This window comes from Anabas testudineus, chromosome 7 (assembly GCF_900324465.2).
Source record: "Anabas testudineus chromosome 7, fAnaTes1.2, whole genome shotgun sequence".
Classification (NCBI taxonomy): Eukaryota; Metazoa; Chordata; class Actinopteri; order Anabantiformes; family Anabantidae; genus Anabas; species Anabas testudineus.
In genome coordinates this window covers 19,998,748-20,018,906 of record NC_046616.1, presented here as the reverse complement: position 1 = coordinate 20,018,906, position 20,159 = coordinate 19,998,748, and the positions used below count along the sequence as shown (strand labels likewise).

Sequence of the window (20,159 nt, the reverse complement as noted above, 5' to 3'; positions counted from 1 at the left end):
CATTTAGACAATTTAGACAAATTTAATGTCACCATAAAACTGTCTCACAATCAAACAGAAACAGTCATTATCATCTCTTAACAAGAAAAAACAGACCTGCACCAAGAATATAAAAATAAATGGCCTTTAACCACAAATGAGTAAGGACAGAAAATCCATACAAATTTTGTAGTATTTTGTTCGGACGACACAATAAAAACAAACAAAGACATCCAGAATTCACAGAAATGATACTTTGTGTGATATTTAGTTTGTTAAAGTCCCCATAGCCCATCACACAAGATTCGGTCACTTAGGATTCCTAACTGTAACCTAATACAGTCATATAAACATTGCACATAAGAGCACAGGAAAGGGTAACAGTAAGATGTATTTAATATTCTTTTTACAAACCATAATGGAGTAATATGTTGTCAGTTGCTGGTGAAACTGGAGGTTTGCATACTATATGTAAATAATGGTAATGTCAAAGTGCAGTTTCACTGCAGGGTGACAACAGTTGAAACTAACTGCAACACAGCTTTGAGTCTCCTCGTGGATGTTGGAATGTAATCCAAACGTAATGATAACCAATATACCTTCAACGTGAGACGTTAAAACCACAAATCGAATGTAGGGACTTTTCTGAAGTTTATTTTGCTTCCCTAATAGGTGTGGTTCACCTTTGGAAAAGTCTGCATGTGTTGGACTATGTCACCATCATAAAACTTGAGCACCAGAGTAATGAAGGGCCATCAGTGCTTGTTGTGCACCATAATTTAGAAAATAACAAGCTGTGTGTTGATGTTGCTGGCTGTTGGGGGTTAGGAGATAGCACAGTTTTTATCTTTGTCCTTTGCACCGAGACTATGAGCTCTTCTCCGCCTTATGCTGCCTCTCAGTCCCCAGTCCCTCTGCACCTCCCTCTCCTTCTCCTCCTCTCCGTCTTTCCCTTCCTCAGATTGTTGCTTTCGGAGCTGTGGGGGAAGAGGAATGGGCTGTCCTAGGAAATAGCCCTCTTCCTCTGAGTCAGAGGAAGAGGAGCAGGTAGAACAGTCCTCATGTTTGTAGTGGCCCTGCTGGAGGGTCAGTGAGGTGTTTGGGAAGCCCCAACTGTCACACTCCTTCTCGCCTCTTCTGTCCAGGGTGTCCAGCCGTGGCCGGTCAGGACGAGACCGCCGAGAGCGCCTTTCTGCTCCTGGGTGGTGAGTAGGATCAGAGGGGATGCGGCCACGATTCCACCCTCGACGCAGACTGCGAGGATGATTAGAAGATCCATCTGATGGGAAATAGAAACTGTAACTCAATTCCTATATTTCAAGTGAGGGAATATTCAGCTCTCTAAATGTTTCACTTACCCAGTACATCCATCTGCGGCTGAATACCTTTCTGTAGCTGCAACCTGCTTCCAAAACCTCCTTCCACCTCATCTTCATCCTGCTGGTTTTCCTCACCTTCTTGCAACTCCTCCTCGTTGTCGTCCTCGTCGACAGAGTAGCTGCTGCTGATTGGTTCTCTGAAGCTGACTCGGGCCGTGCCACTGCGAGTAAGCGGGGGCGGAGAATCACAGGGTCGGTCCTCTGGTTGTGCCAGGTTCGGTGGAGGTGAATCCTGGGGCATCGAGTCTCGAGACTTGATAGGCAGAGGAGGTGGGAGCATGGACGTGTTGTTGGGAGGGAGGGGAGGCGAGTCAGGTGAAATCACGCGCAGGTTTTTCTGAGGAAAAACTGAGGAAAGAAAATCAGGACATATGTTAGTTAAAACAGACTTAGGTATAATGTTGACACCATGTTATTTTATTTTAATAATGTAAAGTGGGTGGAGTGTCAGGGATTTCTGATACCTTGCATAACCTGATTCGTTCTCTGTACCCAGTTCCTACAGTCTTTAGCAGAGGAGGATCCTTTTGAATTAAGACCAGTTAGTCCAGTATTTCCATTCAGTTCTCCTTGGAACTGGAGACCACTGATCGGAGGTTTGATACCACAGTCCGCTGGCAATAAACTGTAATGTGGAAGGTCGCTAGGCCACGATGGACCTAAGCCGTTTCCTAGATGAATGTGGGGAAGAGGTGAGTAGGAGCCTCTTGGATGAGAAAGACCACTGGGTGCAGGAACTCCATTTTGAACCGGAGCGGTGCAGTGGATGCCTGGTGGAAGCAGATCAAACCAATGTGTTGAATTAAACAACAAAAATGTAAAAAGCATATTTTAATTTACTGGGTCATTTCTTAACCTAATTATTAAATAGCACACCAATGTACCAAAGTCACCTCTGTTTTCCACTGCAGTATGAATGCAGTCTTTTGCTGGCATTTTAGCAGAACTCATGCCCTCTAGTGGCTTCAGAGGAGAGCCGCACTGAGACTGCTGGTGTTTCTCTGCCGTGCCACAGCGTTTATTATGTTGAGGTGGTTTGCTCTGAAGTGCCGAGTCACAGGAGTCAGAGTTATTGGGGTCCTCGCCAAGTGAACAGGCCCTGGAGCAAAAGATTAGACCCCCTCGAGGGAGGAAGGGCTGTCCCAGAAGAGGTAGTCGACAGCGAGCGCAGCAGAAACACGATTCCACAGCGTGCCAGTGCTGACCCTCGTATGTCATCTGGCCCTGGTCGATACCTGAAGAAAGAATTTCATGATTTGTGCCAGCAGCAGCAATGTAGGGTATGAACAACATGTAATATGTTTGTCTTGAAACCACCTTTTAAAAATGTTACATTTCAGAATGATGTAACATTTCAGACCTTTTCAGAGATGAGATATGTAGAAAACTGTGTTTTTCTATATTAAACCACCTTGTCTTTATCAATTCCAGAGTTCCTCTGCCTCGGTTATTTCAACACTGTTGTTTTCTCACATGCAGGATGTGTCATGCAGCTTATTAATAAATTGTTGTGGTTATACACACATGAAACCTCTTTTGGCTGGCACTACAAATGGAAAATTTTCATAAACTGATCTGACATGACATCAACTTAAACTGGCTCATTCTCAGTATTTGCTGGTTATTATACTGCTTTTATTTCTTTGTGATAATTGATTGATCAATTATACAATTCTGTGAGTTTCACATCTCTCTGTGTGTTTAATGTTGTGTTACACAAATCTTTATCTTACTGCATCAGACCTATTAATATTACCGTCATGAGATAAAAAGGATTATGAAGAGCTTAAGTTGTGTTCACCATTAATTTCTAGTGCCCCTGCCTAGCTGTTATAAGCAGTATACAAATGAATTAATTGGTGATATCTGCAACACATGATAGTGTAGTTCTACAGATACCGTACAGATAACATGTTTTATGCATTTGTGAGCAGTTATAACTTCAGACTGGTATATACACAGATAAGGAACTACAATTTTGTAAAACACAATTATAATAACATAAAATATGTCTACGTTGGAAAAGTTAAAATTGTAAACAAATGCTGTACAGTAATAAACTAGGGTTGTGCATATCTAGTGTGAGGTGTCAATATATCCATAATAGTGCATAATTGCAAATTGGTCAGCCAATCTACTCCACTCAACTTTTAGTTCACTTCAGATGAGCTATGAGGTTAGTTGTACTGCCTGTGTACTTTACAGCAATACATTTTTCATATTGTATCTCACTTGTCACTTCCAGCCTCTTGTCAAACCTGTAAGGTTGCAAAACATTCGATTTACAGTTCACAGGTCAGTAATTATCTCTATCAGTCTCTATCATGTTTGTGTGCTCAGCCATTCTTTCCAAAGCCGCTTCTTTTCACAGCTGCTCTACCGATACACTCTCACCATGAGTGTGTACATGCATCGATACGAATCAGTTCATCATCCCGTAAATGTATTGGCTATTATAATATGTTATAAACAACTTTTTAAATGTTTACATACTGCTTGCTAATAGCCGCGAGTTCTTAACTCTGTCTTTTTAAATAAAGTTTGATTTGATTTGATGTACTGGAAGACCAGTAAATCAAGTCCCTTAAACTTAAATCAGTACCTATGTGTTCTCCACAGGTATCGCAGAACTCTGCATAGAGAGACTCGTAGCACGAGCAGCAATAGGGTCGACTCTCTCTCATGATGTAACGCTGACCGCCAAGAGCAGCCTCACACTCAAAACAACAGAAGTGTTTCATGTGCCAGTATCGTCCCTCTGCCTCTGTACATTCATCTGCAAGAATAATCTAAGAGACAACAGTAACAGAGAGACACAGAGAGGTCAGTCAGTATAGCAGACGTGATTCCATGGATACAGAAATAAAGCAATTAAAATTGTAAAAATACTGTGAGATGCTGAGGGATTAGGTTTAATAAGACTGGAAGAAAGATGATGCTATCGGCGCCCTTCTGTTGCAGGCTTAGCCATTCTCTGGGTCTAAAGAACTCTTGGTCAGTTGTGCCAGATCCATTAGTCAGCTACGTCAACTAATCTCTTAAGTCACACTGAGAGGCCATTAAAAACAAGAAGAAACTGAGAGAAAATAACTCTCTCCTACTAGGAAATGATCAAATTTACCAATAAAAAAGCACCACACAGGGCGTGATGTTGCATTTGGGGATCCACTAGATGATTTTTCTACACAGACTACCTTTGAACAAAAACATCTTCATTTTTTACAGGGGAAATGTTTAAAGTACTTTTGAATGTTGCCCCTAGTGGAAGAGTTGGTACAGAGTGAAAGCAGAGACAATAAAAAGAAACCCATTGGGAAACCCTTTTTGTTTTTGTTTTTTTTTTCAGACTGCCATTACATTTTGCGTTTAGATCTAGTGTTGAAACTGTGTTGGACAGGTTGGGGATCTTGGTCACCTCATCGCAAGCCTGGCATCGGGGCTTGAGCCTCTCAGCGTGGTGCCGGCCGCAGTAGATCTGTCCGTCCTGGTAGAAGTAAATGAGATCGACCAGCAGCTCACTACAGGAGGCACACTGGAAACACTGAGGGTGCCAACAGCTGCCGTGCCCGGCTCGACTGGCAAACACAGCTATGTCTCCACCGCAGATCTGTCTGCCACACTGGAAAAATACATTTGGTTGGGTGGGTGGAGGTGTGGTGCAGAGGGAAGGAAGTTAGATGATATATCCTTTAGCAAATGGCGAATGCTCCAGGTTGCACAGAAATTTGCTTACACAGCCCTGTAATCATTAAATCCCAGTTGTCTGTGCCCCCTGAGGTATGCCTGCACCTACTTGCACCAGTACTTGCTCCAGTCTTATAAAACAAAGTTCTTCTACTGCTTGGCTCTAAATATTTTAAAAGACTTCATATAAATTACGTGTAATAATGGGTGTTTTAACATTTGCCTGCTCCACACAAAATAAAAATGCTGCTCTACCTGCTGGCAGATAGCTCCCGTCATAGTCACAGGGAAGAGTCTGACGACGCCTCTGCCCAAGTTTTCTCTTTTCCTCTGCTGACTGAAAAGACGCAACTCCTTCTTCTCCTCCTCATCTAAAGAGTTACAGTATTGCGGCTGCAAAAAAATACAAAAAGTCTTGCTGGCAAGTGCATTTAAACATTATTTTCAACATTCATTCACCTCTTTAGGTCACTATGAAAAATTAAATCTGACTTTTATTTTCTCTATTTTTCATAAAATCATAATTAGAAATGTTAACAAATGTATTACAGAATAAACCCTGCTAATCATGCTACACTAGGAGTGAAGACAAAGACTAGAACATCTCATGTCAGGGTCACAGTAATGGTACCTCACTGTCGTGGGCCGGCAGCTGGTGTAGCAGTTGTTTAATTCGGTATCTCTCCCCTGGACTGTTCACATAAGGCACTCTGTCCTCTGGTAAGCAGCTAAAATACTGGTATACCTGTATGAGGAGACATGTGTTCACATAAAGGCACAAATTATACAAGACGAAGCAATTTAATCAATTAAGGAGCGATTTATTCAATAGCTGTCATAAATCAAAAAACTGAATATTTTTTTCCCATGGTTATCAACTTGTTTGAGTGTATGTATCAACATGTTTCTAAGTGAAAGTGTGCGCTGTGTTAATTTATGTCTTGACTCCGCATCTGCTCGACATCCTGGTTGTTACCTGTTCGGGCTTGAGCCCAGGTGGGACCCATGCGTACTCTTCTGAGGCGCACCCCGAATCATCATCGGAGATGGAGTGTCTCTGAAAGTCTGATACCAGCTTCGTCATCATCTTTTCCAGCTGGCCCGGAACTGAACGCACTGCATGCTCCTCTCGCACACACTTGCAGTGCACACAGATCTTCCTGTGGAGACAGAGACAGCGTTGGGCCTCATCCCTGGGGATTTAGTTTTAATGATTTACACCATGAGCCAAAAGTGATCCTATGTCAAATCTCCCATAAATAAGTACAGTACGACAGTTTGGTTCTCCTGGTGTTTCAGGTACTAAGGTACAAAACGGTGTTTGAGAGACCTGAGATATAATGCCTTCTATTTCTGTACCATGTGACAAATCTAAAATAAGAAAATATATGTGTGTAAATGCAATGGCAATTGAATGTCAAATTTGTCTACTAGAAGAATCTTTAAGAGACTTTTCTTAGAGACGGTAGTTAGACAAACCCAAACAGTAGGTATATTAATAACACACGTGGACACTCCCACAGTGTGTAATCAAATTTTTTATGAACACATTTTGTGTTGTGTGGAGAGACTGTGTCACAAACCAGCCCAAACACATTCTTGAGGTTGACATCTCGCTGCCAAAAAAAAATTACTAATACAACGATTGTCACAACAGAATTAAGATTAAAAACACAATTTCCAGATTATTTCAAACAACCTCAGACCTCATCACACCAACATCTCAGCAGATCTGCCTCGGATCAGCACATCACAAACATTTTCCTATCGAACAAACAGGAAATTAGGTCACTGACATAAGCCTGGCTGTCAATCCTGTAGCAGTTAACAGAGGGAGGTGAAGATGGGAGCAATAATCTCCCTCTGCCTCATATTACACCCCCATCTTGTTCTCTTGACTCCTCACCACATTCAATCTGGCAGAGGGTGTGTCTGTGTGTGGGACCGGTGGAGTCAGAGTAAAGCGCCCGAGGGTGACTGCGAGTTGTGGGTGTCACGCAATTGAGTGGATGCGACAATGTGGCCATATGCGGCATGTATTGCATGTGTACATCTCTGTTGTGATTGCATAACAGCCTGCCAGCTGGCACTTGTGGCTCAAGTTCACAAGGCACAAAGCTGCTTTATTCCAGCACCCAACCCCCACACAGCCGAAAAAACTTGCACACAAACACACGCAACTACTCGTAAACTGGATGAGTGCTTCTTTATTAATCAATCGTCCCATAAAAAAAATCTTACTTCTTTGAAATGTTACAGCTGGCCTGGTAATAACTGCAGTGTGAATTTGTTCCTGTCTCCTTGCCCAATATAATTAACTGTTGAGGTGCTGACAAAGCGGAGCCAAGAAATGCTACTATGGGACCTTCCCAGTACATTTTCTTACAGCCAGCACAGTATGTGTATAATACGCGGCTGACCTTGGTTTGGCATTATACATGGTCATGGTTGCCAAGCTGATAGACCTAATATAAATAATAGTAAACACAGCAAGTCAGCTTACGCTAATCCATGCTGGCATAATTCTGGTTCTAGTTGTATTTGTATATGAGTGCCTTCATTTAGGGAGGGAGGACATCCATGCACATACCTATGTAAGAAGGTAGGAGGACACAGCCAGACCCATGGCATGATCAGACAGATGGCACATGCCTCAACCAACCAGTCTCACCCAACCAGTACCCACCTCCCCATCATCACCAGCCTCCACATCACGAAGGCGTTTGAAACAAAGATATAATCACCGGCGACTGCAAACCTTCAGATGTAAGCTACAGTAATTGAGAGACGACAAAGTGCCAATTTGGATGATTTGGGGTATGAAAGTATTCAGGAAAGTCTCAAATCACGTCGTGTTTTTGCTGACTGTTCTTCAGATAGCTTGCCATTAGGGCTGAGCTCACATGAAATCTGGCTTATGAACATGGCGAAATGTTTAAATATACTTCTTCTGTAAAAACCCAAACCAGCAGGGCTTTCTTCATACACAACAGACAAAATCCCCAAATTAGCACATCAACAACTCAAAGCAGAATCCCCAGATTAAAGTGTATTGTACAGTTTTAGTATCCAGGAGAGGCTTTTCCAAAACATACCCATTTTATTTCTCTTTGGCAGCAAGTAGCTGTTTAATCATGACTTCACTAAAGTTAAAAGCAGTATATTTCTGAAGGGTTCCTCAACACTGCAATTTACCAAGCCCTGTTGTGCTGAGTCCTGTCCTGTTTAGTTATTTAAGCCACAGGCTTCGGATGTAATACAAGAAGGCTTTGTAACATATTTAGTGCTGACAGGTCAAAAAAATGTAAATTTGAAAACTGGAAATACAATTATACTACACTGATTTCACGACTGCCCATGTGTGTTACTAACCTGCTGACACAGATGCTATATCTTAATTTACTTTGCTGGACCACAACTTTGTTAGCAAGATTCCTGGTGGAGTATTTGTTGTATTTTTTGCTTGTGTTTACCAGGTGTATATAATCGATTCATAATGAACTAACTTTAACTAAATAACGTTGAATAATAGTGTATGAGATGAAAAATTACACAGATAGTAAATATTGACACTATATGGAACATTTTTAGCTTTTGTTCACATTTTATAGAAAGCAGAGTTTGAGCTTGTAACTTGGTCCCCAAACTGACCAGTTTGGCCAGTAATACAATAGCATGCACTTTCAAATACATATTTAGCTAAATCTTTAAATAAAATGTCATCTCAGTAAACATATCACATAGTTGTCTTAAGGACTTGCAGATATCTAACAGCCTAACATGTCACCTCATCTGCTGTGTTACGAGGGAGGTGAGTAACAACACCACCGCTACATGACGTCATGTTCTGCACCTGAAGTCCACACAGGTATGTGCACAACACAATGTAAAGTCAGGCTGTAATACACAAGAATTATCGTCTAGGCATACACACAAAAGTCTTTGGCCTCCTTACATTTCCAAACTTAATGACTGTTTGAGTTTCTAGACCCTGTAATCCAGTTAGACAGTAAAATATGTTTCCCCCATTACCTGCTGAAATCATGACATATCAGTCCAGATCAGCCTGTTGATGAAGTCCCATCGAGAGCTCTTGTCAGCTTTTCTGTCAGTAAGAGCAGGATCTTCTCTTGCAGCTCTTCATGTGGTTATTTCTCCGTCTGCGCTGCTCTTTTCAATGTCCCCGCCACCCCCGATGCCCACCCCCCTCCTCCTCCACACCGATAGTGGGCTCAAACAATAGTCATCACCACACTGAACACAGTCATACTCTACACAAACCACAAACACTGTTCTCAACGCACAGACACAGGAACATGTGATTTTTAATTGTCCCTATGAAGATAAGCTAAAGTACACACACAGTAAACACTTCAATGAAGCCAAGGCATTTACTGAAAATATCAACATAAGAGTACCAGTGACAATCGCGAAGACTCTTTACTGCTGTGACTGATTCATAGCAGATGGACGACCGCAGCTTTCATGCAGTTATTAATCATAGAAATGAGTGGAGCAGATTTTGTTGCTGAGAGCAATGCAGTGCAGCATTTGTCATATTATGTGATTGAGATGGTCACGCATGACAACAAATTGTTTCTGGTGAAACATCAACGAGACAGCATGACTTTCAGTCTTTTTGAAGTCACGACACGGCACTGGATTTATGTCAGTTCATTTGACTTTGGTCAGTCACTGAGGTTAAACATACGTAAGAAGATACAGTCTCATTAGATTCTTCATCATAAGTCACTTCTCTTTCAGTTTTTTACTAAACATCCCCTGGTTAAAGCTTCTAAAATGTAAATAGTTTCTGTTTTTCTTAGTCTTCTACAATAATAGATTGAATATCTGTTTGGACACATTTTACTAGCAAAACAATGACTCAAGAAATAATGATCAGATGAATAATTAGTGAAAATAAATTCCAAATACAATGTTACCACAATGTAGTGCTTTTCCTACTGTTTTCAAAACAACTAACCTTTTAACAGCTGATGACTCTGAGATAAGCATTTGGTGCCGTTATTAATATATTTCCATAACATAATTCTCTGTGCTGCTTGTGTGATGATATATAACTGAGGCTCACTTCGGTGGGGAATAGCAAACCCTCCTAAGATCTGGTTCTAACAAACAGATGGGCCTTGTCCTATAGCTCTCTGCCACTTATTAGTGACTGAGTAATTGCAGCATGGCTACCCAGACTAATAGCGATGGCGACTGTGAACACTTCTGAAGCTTGGCGGGGACCTGTGGGTCAAAAGTAACTCAATTCGTTCACCGCTGTGCAGCGGAAGCACCATCTGCCCCCCTCCTCAGTTTGTGCTCTGTCTGAGAGGGCTTAGGATGAAGATGGATCACTTCCCTCTCAGAGAGCAGCAGCAGCTGAGCCATTGGTCATTTGGCTGATCTTCTCTATCAGGGAAGGTGTGACTCTAAATTAGTAATTAAGGGAGATGTAATTAGCAATGGACTCTGGGGTCTTCAAAACTGACCCCCATAAATCTCAATCATTTAATCTCTTTCATGTTCCTCTTTCTCTAGGATCAGCTAAGTGATTCAAACGCCTAAACAAGACATTTGCCTTTGTCACCAGACCCAACAATCATTTCCAGTCTGTCCTCCAACAAAATGTAAAACTGAACACCTTCAATAAGCCATAGCGTTATGTTAACAGTCCACAGATCAAACTGTAAACAGATCGATGAGTACAGGGGCTACACACTGTGGCCAGAGGTAGAGCACAGCACGTGTTTTAGATTACAACCTAACTTCTAAGCTTTTGTCTCGACCTGAATAGAAGGAACAGAACTGAATTAGCTAAAAGATACGATTACAGTCTGTTGGTTACATGAAGTACACATTCCTCTGCCTGTCTTATTAGGTCCAGCACTGAGCCGCAGTTTGCTGGAGTCATGCAGTGCCCGTCTGGTATTGTGAATGCATCTATTCGTAACCAGCAATGAACATTCCACTTTTCTTCTTTCATTTATTTTGCTGTGTGTCTGGTGTTCGTCCTCTACAGCTGCAGGGCCTGGAAGCACTAAACAACACAATGTAATCTGTATTACAAAGCTTCCTTCTGTGCAATCATTGACTCTTTGCTTTGTCTACTCTTCAGAGTTAAAAACTCTTTTATCTAACAATGTCAAGAAGTGAAACTTTCACTTTCTTTAATTTTATACAAACCTAATGAATACAACTGTCACATGTGTAAAGGAGAAGGCCACAGTGAAACAGAAAGTGGGGAGAGAAAGGGAGGTATGAAGTGGTCGAGAGGGTTACTATCGCAGCAGTAGGGCCTAATCTTATTAGTGTGATTGACAGGATTAGGACAGCTGGATATGCACTAAAGGAATAAAGGAGAGGGAGGAAAGGAAAAACGGGGCTCAAATAAAAACATGCTTAACAGAACAAAACGCTGGCTCTTGAACAAATAGGTGTAAGAGGTATGCAGGCTGACATTAAGTCATCTGTGCCTTGGTTTTAAAAACTGGAATTACAAGAATTACAATTGATTTTTTTTTTTGACTCTTGGAACTCTAGACAATTCAAGTACAGTAGGAACATTTTACAAAATGCTGAGTAGAACTATTGGAGTGGTCCATAAAAACTTTATCCAGTGGTCACACATTGATCTAATATAACCCAACACAGAGCTTTTCACTTGCAAATCCTTATGGTGAACGATTACAATTTCATAGAGGTCTTAAGAATTGCTGCAGGTTAGACATGCAGCATTTATGTAGACAGATGTTCTTGTTAGCCTGTAGTGCTGCTGTTTTGTGTATCGTATTGTCATACTATATGCAGCTGCGGCTGTTGTGGATTTCAGGGCTTACAGCAGTCTATGGCCCTAATTCTTTAGCAGTACTAACAGTCAGTAGGGCTGATCTGCATTGTGTGCTGCACGAGGTGCTGCCCAAACTGAGTTTTTTACGAAAGTATATTTGCAGAGATCCTAGTTTGTTGCAATGTTGTAGTGCAAGTAATGCTAGCATCTTAATATCTGATGAATAAACCAAAAATAGTCAAATTCAGTGTGGCATTTAGCCAATGAAGAAAATAGGGGCGTTCCATGGCAGATACAGCAGTTACAATTTAATATATTGTAATACTGCAAGCAAATTGATTTTTCAAAATTTCTGTTAGTATAAAGGGGACACAACCAACCATATGGAGTATGAAAAAAATTGAGCTTCTTTATTCAGCCAGAACATCTATTTAGTTTAAACACAACACAAAATTAATCACTGTCTGCTACATAAGCTGATATCTGACCGCGTGTGTGTGCAGCAGATCTTTTGTGGCTGCACAAGATCCAAAAAGCAGCAGGACAAACTGTAATTCCATTCAAGGTGAATATACGACATGAGACACATTTCCCGAATAGATAACAAGCAGTGTTTAAGAGTCCTGCAGTTCCTACCTCCAGCCGTGGACACGGAAGCCAGGGCACTGATCTCCACAGCGCATACAGGGCTGCCCTCTGTCTGGGTCCTCTTCCTCCTGCTGAAAGCATAACACAAACTCACTTCAGCTCACATAATTTCCCTAGAAGCACTATCCATACAGCAAGGTAAAAAATATTCAGTAGTAAGCACATATAAGGTTAGTTTTTTTTATTTTAGCTGAGTTTCAGACAGAGGCTCATTACACTTCTGTGCGTAGATGCTTTTTCATGCTTACATGTAACATGATGTTTCTTACAACTGTAAAGAACATTACTCAGGATTCAGACCTGACACCAAACTGTAGCAGCCTTATAAATATTGCAGTGAGGTTTAAACTTGGCACGGTTACCAACTAGGTACAAAGTTTGTACAACACCAATCCCCAAACTCAGCCACACATTTAGATTTAGAGTCTGCAATTTTATGTGTTAAAGTGATACAGAGGGAGATATGACCCTGGAATAAAAAATAAAAAAAGCCTTTTGCCTAAAGTGCTGAGCAGAGAATCTGACTTTGTTAAACAGCTTAGCTTAGCACAAAACCAACTACCTCACATCTCACTTTTAATTCTGTTCCTGCACACTATTGGTGACAGTGTGTGTGTGTGTGTGTGTGTGTATGCAGAACACAGACTGCAGACACAAGCCTATTTTTTAGAGATGAGAGGAAGGAAGCAGACAGGATGGGAGCTGCACCCTTTCCCTCTCTATGCAGTCTATACTTTATTTCTCTATTGCCTCTCTACCATACAACAACTCTCCTATCTTACTGTGGACAGCTCACCACCAATATCAAATTCTATATTTGTTGTTGACAGTTGTTTTTATATTGATAAAACCACTGTAACCACACAGTACTATCTCTGTGTTCTTTTATTCCTCTGATGGGATGCTGTTGTTTTTCACTCTACTATACGGAGAAGAAGGACAAAGCATTTACTAGGAAAAACAAAAGTTATAAAATATATAATATTATTGTGCACAACAGGCAAAAACAAGCAAACTAAATATTAAGGACATTTAGTTCCACAGCCTTTCTGACTAACCTGTATTTGATATTTCTAAAAAAGGAAAAGATTGCAGATTGACGCTGATTATCAAATTTTACTCACACAGATGCTAATTAAGTTTAACGAGCAAAGCAATAAAATACAGATATGTGACATGGCAAGATGCGTGTGCATACCTGCTCAGCTGTGCATTGAACTCCTCTCCACACCTCCTTAGGACAGCGTTACTGATGTTATGCCTGTTTTCCCATGCAAAGTTGCTCATGCAGAGTATTACTTTGATTACAACAACATTACTATGCTGTGGGCTGTTGTGCCTGTTGTCAGTGCTTTATTAACACATTTAGAAACAAACACTGCACCCATTACTGACTTCGTCTGTCAAATGTTTGAACATTTTTATGCGTTTTTCTGATTAGAAATGATTCTGTATAGCAGTTTTATAAATTCTTCCAGGGCGGAGATGTTAGTATATTTGCACCGATGACTATATAGGAGCATAAACTAGTTAGTCCAGAACAGTCAGTGAACAATAATTTACTGTACATGTCACTTTTAAATGCCTTGCAGACTACTGCACACAACAGCAGACAGACACACAATGGGATCTGTCCTAAGCAGCTATGTTGACTTATTAATCACAGCTTTGATTCACTTTGATTATCGTTAACAGAATCAAGTATTAAAGGTGACAAGACAGACTAAATGAAGCACAGAGATTATTTCTAGGTGACTGAACACTTCAGTTGTTATTTCATTTGGAAGGGGCTCATGTGCTGTCACACACTGACTGAACCTGGAAAGGACACACTACAAAATGCCTGCATTTTACACTAGTGTACGTCTACAGTGATAATTGATCAAGGTTACAGAGATTGAAAGTATATATCTACAGGATAAAAACAATTTTGGAAACTGTAGCCGACCTGAGACAATTACACATCAGGATCTGACAGGGTGTTGCTGACTTTCCTTTCATGAACGGAATAAATGAAACGACACATTATATGTTCATGTTTTCATTGTCATCTTTCTCCACTCGGAGACTCTTTGACCTGTTTTAATAGTGAAGTTTATCAGTTACTTTGCCAGTGCAAAACATTTACCGGCTGGACAATCTGGTAAGTGGGGTCAGAGCTAACTTCTTGACATGATCATTCATAAGCAGAAATTGGATTCAGAAGTTAGGCATTCTCATACCAGGATCGTTCTTTAGGTAAGACATACCAAAATGGATACTGTTGATGGCTTGTTGCCTCTGAACTGTTAGAGATCAGTCAAAGCATAACCACTGGACACCAACAAGTGTGAGCTATAGATGCTAAACCGCAGATACCTCTATTAACTTCTGAGGCATCCATTTGTAACAGTAAGTAACATTGTTTGTGTGATGTGTAATGTCTCTGACTTTCTACAGCTTTTGTGAGTTTAATCATTACATTAAACTCAGCTTAATTATCTTGTGTTATTATTTACCCTCTAAACTTGTGGTTTAAAAACACTGCCACTATTTAAACATATGAGATGTTCACTCACTTTAGGTCAGATAGTAATTAAGAGATACGGGTACAGGTTGTGACGTAATGACTAATGAAGGATTTGGAATTCTGGGAAAAAGCCTTAAACTTACTTAAAATATCTGTAACATAGGAACATCCTGCGAGAACATCCTAGATCGTTTTACACAATATTTAAGTTGAAGAGGGCCCTCTCCACCCAATAATAAATATTAACAATCTGTCAAAACATCCATGATGCACAAAAAAGTGTCACCTTGGTTCTAATTATTACTACATGTGATTATAAGATAGATTAAGAGATGAAAAAAGCAATAACTGTGAGGGCTGAAAGTTGCCAGCGGTTGTTTTCTCCATTTTAAAATCAAACGTTAATTAAAATGTGCAGAAACCTTTCATTTACTCACTAGTAACTGTGTTTTGATGATAATATAAAGGACGACCTTTCAGCCTTGAGCACTACATGCTACCAGTTGGTTTTACATTTCCTTGAATGTTTCCTTATCGTGATGGCAGTGTCCTATGCCAAGGATACACAGAGACTTGAAGGTTTCATGTGTGCTTCCTTTCAGTTTTCCACAAAAGATAATGACGACGATGAGCTTTGCCTATTGTGCTGTGGGTGAAGGATGTGAAGGGAGTGGTGGGAGGAAGTTTCTTCTAAACTAAGTGCGAGTAAAGTAAACAATACATTTAACTTCACATCAGCTCACATGCTCACTCTCAGACTGGCGTCAGACTTTTCATATCAGCTCCTTTGTTTTTTGCTAAGTGGGTATAAGGTTTGATCACATGGTGCTGCCTGGGTTTGCTTGAGCTCTCTGTTGCTACCGAGTAACCGTGTAACCAGGTAATGGACAAACTGAAAGTCTGCCAGCTTTGTTATCGAACATCAAACGGCGACTGCATTGGAGTGACTTGTGATAATATGAGAGAATGGATAATCTATACACCTGAGTGATGCCATTAGACCTGTTTTCAGAGAGTGGTCCTCCTCAGGTAGGAGAACAGCACTCCAAAAAGCTCATCACACAAATAAGAGAACTGATTGTCATTCAGGGTTTGTTAAATTTTGCAGTATAGGAGGGTTTAAGCATTAACAGGACAGGTCAGAGGTTAGGGACTTCAATTCCTTGGCATGCTGAGTAGGTGCACAACTCTTTACTGATCAGATCAAACAGACAGCCTGCAGGTATCCCTAAGCCCCCTCATATACTTCACTAACCTTTATGCACCACTGCTTCCTGCTGCTGAGGTCAACTCGGACGGCAACATTTAACACCTGGATGGTTTCACCAAATACAATTGTCATTCTGTGGCTTGGACTGAAATTTTAATCGCTAAAGTCCAATTTAAATGCTAAGAAACTTGTAACCTGTAAGGTGACTACTGGTGTTACTATCAACATTGACAATGTCCCTGTTCCATGATACAGCATGAAAAATACCAGCACCCTGAAATTGATGCAGTGACATGGACTTCACTGGAGGTTTTCACCAGCGTTAGTATTTGCAACTGTGGTTTTTCTACAGTGACAAAAAATCTTCTGAAGTCACTATGTCACAGTAAAAAGTATTTATTGCTATAAAAATGATATTCACCCAGACACAGTACATATCTTAGATCACTCCCTCTGGCTAATGTGGCGATTCCAGTTTTATATTCTCACTCAACCGTTTTAACATAAAATCACAAAATAATTGTACAAATAATACATAGAGGGTTGTGGAAAGTAACAGTAAATTGTTTCTTTGATCAGTCTGTAATATTAGTTTTCTGTGTGTCTCTACTTAACAGCCATGTTCTGAATATTTGAATCAAATTCGGCTACTGACTGTTAAACACTGTAAACTGTTTATTAAAGGTTGTGTTACTTTAAGAGTACTGAACTGATCTGATAATCTGACACAGTAAAGGAAAGACCATTACTTCTTATTGAGTCCAGTGTTGATTCATACACTGTCTTATATTCTCAAATTCTGCATTATCATTTTTGACAGCCTAAATCAAAACACTGTTGTGGACATGTGCGTTAAAACTATGGTGCAGAGTTGTATAACACATAATATATTTTCATGATATGCTGATTAAATTATATTTATAATCTGTCGTGTTGTTTGTCTATTAACACTGAACAACAGGTTCAATATTCATTTCACTCATTAACAACAATCAAATTACTACACTAAACTATAATATTAATTGTAAAGCAGCAGCTACAAAAAGTTGCAACACTTTTTACGCATAATAAATACAATTCCAGATTATATTTAATAGTTTAATATCACAAGATTGACCATAAATCTATATACTCTCTGCTTTGCCATTCATCTACAAATAATTAAACATATTTACACTTACAGTATTAAAGATACATGATGGACAAACACCCTGTTGTAACATGTTCCAAAGAAAATACTTTTTGCTCATGTAATTGAGTGCTGCATTAAATATTGATGATTTCATTAATATTTGAATGTAGTTATTGTCTGTGTCAGATAGGAGCAGATGTACTGGGTGTTTAAATGCTGCTAAAGCACTTACAGAAATATAAAAATCTTACTATAATCTACCAACTTAAGATAAATGGTTATATACTTACAGGATTTAACATAGGAGCAGTAAATTAAGTGCACTTTGTGTGTGAATTAGACCAGTAGCTGTGCGGTATAACTGTGGCTGGATTCACAGTCAGTGTCTGGATATAATCCAAGTGTCTGTGGAGACAGATGTTTCACGGCCACACAGCTGTCAGCGTGGTCTGCAAACGAGCTTCATTTGGTCAGTAAGCATGTGGGCTGCGTTTTGGACCAAACTCCAAGCAGAACATAATTTACCAGAGCACCAGCTGTTGGTATAATAACGAAGACCTGACAAAAGTAATAAGCACGTTGAGGGAGCAGCTACCACATCCCAACCTGTACAGGTACACATCTATGACGTAGCCTGAGCCCCCCCCCCTGTCGGTACCTGGGGCGCTGCAAATGACTCAAGAAACAAAGAATGCACAGCAGGACTTTGTGCTACTCGGTACAAGTTAATCCAGCAGGATAACAAAGAGTGGCAAATGTCTTAAGACAAACAATTCACCGACACTGAAGCCAGGTGGAGGTGGGACAAAAGTCACTACATGAAGTCACTAACTGAACCTACAAGTTCATTTTGTCTTCTCTCTAGTGAAGCAGAAAACAGCTTAAACCCTAAAATAGCAACTTAGTTTACTTTACATTAAAATGAAGACGGTATGAGACCTCACACAGAGTATTTACGCAGTTATGAAGAAATAAATGGAAAGCAGAGAAAAGAAAAGCGGGCACTCACCGAGCGATTCGACCGTCGCTTTTTCGACTCGCGCAGAAACATAATGTTAATGTCCGACGTAACGCTATGTTAAAAACACATTTGAGTTTCCATGTGAACAAATGGAGAAAACCCCGAGGTCTGAATATGTAAAGTTAAAGTAAAAAAAAAGTGTAAAAAGTGTGTGTTACAGCAGCTCCATGATGTTCCGCTCACACCGCCTCAGAACTACTTTGGTAACTACAGCGACAAGTTGGACCAAGCGAAGAAGAAAGAACATCCGGCCCTCCCTTTCAAAGTAAAACACATACTGCTGTCTGTACATATTTCCACAGCAGAGGCAAAAGAAAAGCAAAATAATAAAAAAAATACGTTTTTATCAAATACACATCATTATTTTACAAATCAGCACGTCTTTTGCAAACTCGGTTCAGACGAAAACAGATGTCGTTCTTGCTTTTACCTTGAAGGCGTGTTGACTTGCTATCCAGGCAGCATTTAAACAACTTGACGAGTCTCCAACTTTATCTGTGCTGTCCACAGCCCTCACCTCATCCAGCAGTAAGCGGTCTGAAAGTGGAGCTTTTACAAGGACACTGAAAGCTCTGCATCTTCTCTCTTCACTCCCTTGTATAAATAAGACATGGCTTTCCCATGTTATTATTTATCCATCTGCAGTCCGGTTCCAAATGTTTACCGGTATACACACAGACCATGTGAGGAGGCATCGACCGTAACGTTTAACTTGTAAATATTTCAAGGAAATATGAACAAATACAACACATATGCGTTTGAAGGGTAAAGTTATTATTACACCCGTGCAGCTGCAGCTGCAGCAGCAGCAACATGGAGTATGACCATGTATGACCCCAAACAAAGGATTAGTATGAATCCACTGCTGGTCTTTAAAAACGAGTAATATGATTGTTATTGCAATTTAAAGGCGCAAGCACCACAGTGGAAAACAAGGAAGGAAAAGATTTTCATAAAAGCAATGTAATCTCAAAATGATGGGAGTGGGTGTGAGGGGGAGGCATGTATAACAGCTACAGACAATTTGTGGGACGAGATTAGAGATCCCAGATGCATGCTGCACCAGGTCAGAAAAGACGAGGGCAGAGCCTTGGTAAAATATAATCATTCCTGATCAGACAGAAGCAAACACCACTGTTAACTCTCTCTACGTGACAGGATCCTACAACTCAGATATTCAGTCCAAATAAGCAGCAGTCTGCTTCCATCTAGTGGCAACCTGGTAGAAGGCAGGTAAGAGCCCAACTGAGCTGCAACATGCGCAGTCAAATGAAGCTGAATACACCCACATTTAAACATCAGCATCTTGAAGATTGGTTAAAAAACACAGATTCTTGTAGTAACAATGGCTTTTATTTCCCAAAGCATTACTCCTTTGAATTTTTACATTACAAACTGCAGAAAGCGTGTTAGAAATAATAATAATAATAACAAGGCAACATTTGACTTGGATGACCAACACTGTGCTGAGCAAACAATTAGAAAACACATTAAATTCTGATTTCAAATATTTGTTTATAATTAATTTTTTTTAAAACCATTCCTCAAGAAACAAAAACTCGACTGTACTAGTGAACTGTAAAAATGTTAACAGAAAAATATTCTTAAAAATGTTATAAATTCAAAAAAAAAAAAAAAAGAAAGAAAAAACACACACACACACATACACACAACCTGAGCAAGAATCAAAGTAGACAGGTAGAACTGGATCTGAATCTGTAATTCTAATTAATGAACATGTGACAGATGGTTAATGGACCTCTACAGCTCCTAATAATGGAGACTAACTCTGGTGATGAAT

At 40.1% G+C, this 20,159-nt stretch overlaps 1 protein-coding gene and 1 long non-coding RNA gene across 6 annotated transcripts; one reads left to right on the top strand and one right to left on the bottom strand.

Moving 5' to 3' along the window:
- Positions 1–33: 33 nt before the first annotated feature.
- prickle3 (prickle homolog 3) lies at positions 34–18,914 on the bottom strand. 5 transcript variants are annotated; one of them, XM_026367177.1, is made up of 11 exons: positions 18,789–18,914; positions 12,475–12,557; positions 6,019–6,202; positions 5,674–5,787; positions 5,298–5,435; positions 4,774–4,977; positions 3,961–4,147; positions 2,243–2,593; positions 1,823–2,128; positions 1,338–1,706; positions 34–1,258 (listed from the first exon to the last, which is right to left on the bottom strand). In XM_026367177.1, exons 2-11 carry the CDS (start codon positions 12,519–12,521, stop codon positions 804–806), a joined length of 2,355 nt encoding a protein of 784 aa, XP_026222962.1. In that variant the 5' UTR covers positions 12,522–12,557; positions 18,789–18,914; the 3' UTR covers positions 34–803. The 5 variants fall into 5 exon arrangements, with proteins under 5 accessions (XP_026222962.1, XP_026222957.1, XP_026222959.1 ...); XM_026367172.1 differs by lacking the exon at positions 18,789–18,914 and adding an exon at positions 18,347–18,555; XM_026367174.1 differs by lacking the exon at positions 18,789–18,914 and adding an exon at positions 18,347–18,555 and having other exon boundaries at positions 2,252–2,593.
- On the top strand, positions 2,515–4,676 carry LOC113166992. Its single transcript, XR_003299249.1, has 3 exons — positions 2,515–2,638; positions 3,604–3,653; positions 3,978–4,676. It is a non-coding gene; the product is annotated as an uncharacterized LOC113166992 (long non-coding RNA).
- Positions 18,915–20,159: the final 1,245 nt, after the last annotated feature.

Bases quoted from the DNA above. Each gene is read 5' to 3' on its own strand.
- prickle3 (XM_026367172.1), bottom strand. From the start codon at position 18,388: ATGTTTCTGCGCGAGTCGAAAAAGCGACGGTCGAATCGCTCG. The intron at 12,558-18,346 runs GTGAGTGCCCGC...TTATGCTTTCAG, and splicing joins AGCGACGGTCGAATCGCTCG to CAGGAGGAAGAGGACCCAGA. The intron at 2,594-3,960 runs GTACTGATTTAA...TTCTTTCTTCAG, and splicing joins TACCTGTGGAGAACACATAG to GTATCGACCAGGGCCAGATG.